The sequence below is a fragment of the Vigna radiata genome, unplaced genomic scaffold, assembly GCF_000741045.1.
Source record: "Vigna radiata var. radiata cultivar VC1973A unplaced genomic scaffold, Vradiata_ver6 scaffold_153, whole genome shotgun sequence".
NCBI lineage: Eukaryota > Viridiplantae > Streptophyta > Magnoliopsida > Fabales > Fabaceae > Vigna > Vigna radiata.
The window spans coordinates 193,691-197,315 of record NW_014542917.1 but is presented as its reverse complement, the minus strand read 5'-3'; the positions used below and the strand labels follow the sequence as shown (position 1 = coordinate 197,315).

The 3,625-nt window shown below is 35.1% G+C and overlaps 1 protein-coding gene across 1 annotated transcript; it reads left to right on the top strand.

Annotated features, from left to right (window-relative positions):
- The first annotated feature begins 1,408 nt into the window (after window positions 1-1,408).
- LOC106752640 (B-box zinc finger protein 32) lies at window positions 1,409-2,850 on the top strand. The gene has a single exon (XM_014634352.2). The coding sequence runs from the start codon at window positions 1,655-1,657 to the stop codon at window positions 2,390-2,392; it is 738 nt and encodes a 245-aa protein (XP_014489838.1). The 5' UTR covers window positions 1,409-1,654; the 3' UTR covers window positions 2,393-2,850.
- Window positions 2,851-3,625: the final 775 nt, after the last annotated feature.

Sequence of the window (3,625 nt, the reverse complement as noted above, 5' to 3'; positions counted from 1 at the left end):
TTTCATGATGAAGAAAATGGAACGTGGAGAAGAATCGCTGATAGATTAAATTTGTGGTGGAAAATGCTTCTGACGTGTTTCGTACTCATTCTTCACCATTTCTCATACAGATATTTTTCTTTTTTTTAGTCTCTACAGAACCAGATATTTTCCACCTCCATCTTAATTACCAACCACTTCTATTTTCTTACCCTTTAGCTTCCACCTTTTATCGATTTTAAAATATCAAATATTAAATATTTATTATAATAAAATATAAGGTCAAATTATTATATACAAGTAACATACAAACATTATATTAATATTGAGTTAAACTTAAAAATTATTTTCTAATATTATATTAGAAACTATCGAAAAAAAAACTAATATTAAAAAGAGTTCGAGAGAGACGAGGTTTTGAATGCTAAGGATAAAAGGCACGATCGAGAAACAGACGTAGCAAACTCAGATAACCGAAAAACCAGAAAAAGTCACTCTTTCAATCAGTTTCAATCATTTTACGTTGTTAAAAGAACACTGCATTATATGAAAAATAAAATACTAAGAGAACAATTTTTATTTTATTTTTATTAATATAAGTAAGAAAACAATTTTTTATCGAAAAGAAAATTGATTATTCGATAACGTTATTCCGAAAGTTAATGTTAATAAATGTTTTTTTTTTTGAGTGTGTAAAAGAAGAGGCTAAGAATATTGGTGGGAAGGAATATTTCTCGTGCTGTAGCTTGGTTATATTAGGTATATAAACATTTTTTCCTCGTGTTTTTCCTTGTTTTAGAAAGGGGTGTTAGGCACACAAGTTTTTTAATTGGGTGGATACTTCAAATGTTATAATAGCACGTTGATTGTTTCATACATTATTATTGTAGTTAAAACCTATATTAGTAAAGTGTATACGAAACAAATAGAAAAAAAATCAAATCAAAAACATTCGGATTTCTTTCCTCTATTTCCTTTGTTTCGTTTCGATAAGTAAAATATAACTAGCTATAAAAGTTCAATCTATCGCCTTTAAAAGTTAAAAATTGTTTACTTTTTCCAAAACTATAAATTTGAATTGACAATTTTTTGGATCGATCGTGTACCTAAAACAATAGACAATGTTGTTAATTTGATATATTACATTAATTTTTTTTATAATTTATATATATCTTGCTTTTGACATGATGTTGTAATGATTAGAGGTGGTAAATGGTATATTAATGTTTGATTGAAAAGATATATATTTTATAATTAAGCATGTCCACAAAAGGATGGCTGATGTGTTATGCATGTATGTATGAAAGTATGAAAGTATGAAAGCATGCATGGATGGATGTATGGTGTTTAACTGTTAGGGTGAAGAATTGAGGAGCTCTCACATTCGTAGCCACAAGTAAAACAAAAGGACAGAAATAAGCATTGGAAAGCAAAAGGCATAGTTTTTTTGGTTGCGTTACTTATTTTAAATATGCTATGCTATGTTCGTCACGAGGGGTATTAATATGAGACACTGTCCCTAACATTGTGTACATAACACAAACACGCCCTCTGCAATTTTCGCCTTCATCTCTCTCACTTTTTTCTCAAACCCTATTCGCCAAACTGAACAACTGCAATTTTCTTTTTTTTTGTTATTTTTGAAGTTAACGTTCCGAGGAAGGTTGTTGTGACGATGGTCAAGGCTTGCGAGCTTTGCGATAACCAAGCTTCTCTCTATTGTCCCTCCGATTCCGCATTTCTCTGCGGCGACTGCGACGCCGCCGTGCACGCCGCGAACTTCCTCGTCGCTCGCCACTTCCGTCGTCGCATCTGCGCCAAATGCAATCGTTCCACCGGAATCTACACCGCCGGCGCCACCTTTCCATCCACCTGCACCTCCTGCTCGCCGGAGAAGGCTCTCTCCGACGACGGCGATTCTCTCCCTTCGTCCTCCACCTGCGTCTCGAGTTCCGAGTCCTGCGCCACGAAGAAGATTAAGGCGACACGCGGCGCGGCGGGGAAGAAAAGGAGGAGGAGTTTTTCGAGTTCGGTGACCGACGACGCGTCTCGGGAAGCGAAGAAGCGACGGGAGAAGGTCGGATCGGTGGAGCAGGAGGAGGTGTTCGCAAAATGGAGCAGAGAGATAGGTTTAGGGTTAGGGATAGGAGAGAACGGTAACCGCGTGGCGTCGCACGCTCTGAGCGTGTGCCTGGGAAAGTGGAATTTGCTTCCGTTCAGGGTGGCCGCGGCGACGTCGTTTTGGCTGGGCCTGAGATTTTGTGGGGACAGAAGTGTGGCCACGTGGCAGAATCTGGCGAGGTTGGAGAAAATCTCCGGAGTGCCAGCTAAGCTGATTCTGGCCGCACATGCGAACCTCGCACGTGTCTTCACGCTACCCCGCGAATTGCACGAGGGATGGGGCGAGTCATAATAGCCCAACACATGATGGAATTGTATGTTGTAATCCTGCGATTAACCAAAGTGTGGATTTCTTTTCAATTTTCTTTTCCGTTTTCGCATTTAGGGTTAGAACACTACAAATATATATCTTCATTATTATTAATGTGTATCAATTGGATAAACCAATTCCCAATCTTTTTCTTCATAACAAAACACTATACTTTTCTTAATGTTCATCATGTCTTTAAATTTCTTATTAAGGTTCATTCATAATCTTAATCCAAATTTTTGTTTTGACACATGAAAATGGATGAATGGTGTGATGCGGTGCCACTTGTTATCGAATTGTGGAAGAAATTTGATGTTTGGTTTTGTCAAGGTTCTGAACAAGAACCAACAACCATAATTGATGTTGTATCAGTGAGACAGTAACTAGGAGTAGCGAGTTTGAAAACCACACGTCTGCTACGTTTCTGGTTTTGGTCCCACAATTTCTGCCTAGTAATAATGCACGTCAACAACCAGTGAAAAACAATATAAGATAGTTGTTTTTTATTGTTGTTGTTGCGTTTTTAGATTCTTTGTGCTCCAATTGGATTCATTATGTCTAAACCACATGTTTCCCTTACTTTTAATTTAAATTCATAACATTGCTTTTGTTGTCATGGCTCATTCTTAGCCATGATTTCATTTCCTTAAAATATTCATCAACTAATAAGCTTTCCATCTTTTTAATTGCTAACTTATTAAGAGAGCTTTTAAAGACACTTATGTGTGTGTCATTGCTCCAAAATCATCGTAAGACTCAATAGATAAAACCTTAAATTATTTAAAGGAGGATGATATTTTGACAACATTTTTTGATAACTTTTTTTACAACGAAACACGTATCATCACTTTATTGGTCTATTTAAATTTATGTTTAAAAAATATTTAAAACGAACTAATCACAAACGGTCATATATACGTTGTCAAAAAGTTTTTAAAAATTATATTGTTAAAAGAATTTTTCCTTATTCAAAACTAACTTTATATTTTATTATTTTACTTTCCATTTAAACCAATGGTGTATATCATATATGTCACTACCCATTTTTATATAGAAATCTCAAACACGTTATCTTTACTAAATATATAAAAAAAAAAAAAAATAGTGCGTGATATACATCGTATTATTTATTATGTGATGTTTAAAACTTCAAAATGTGTTGCTTTTCCTTACTATTGGTACCTCTTACATGGGTCTATAAATCAATACTTTGGA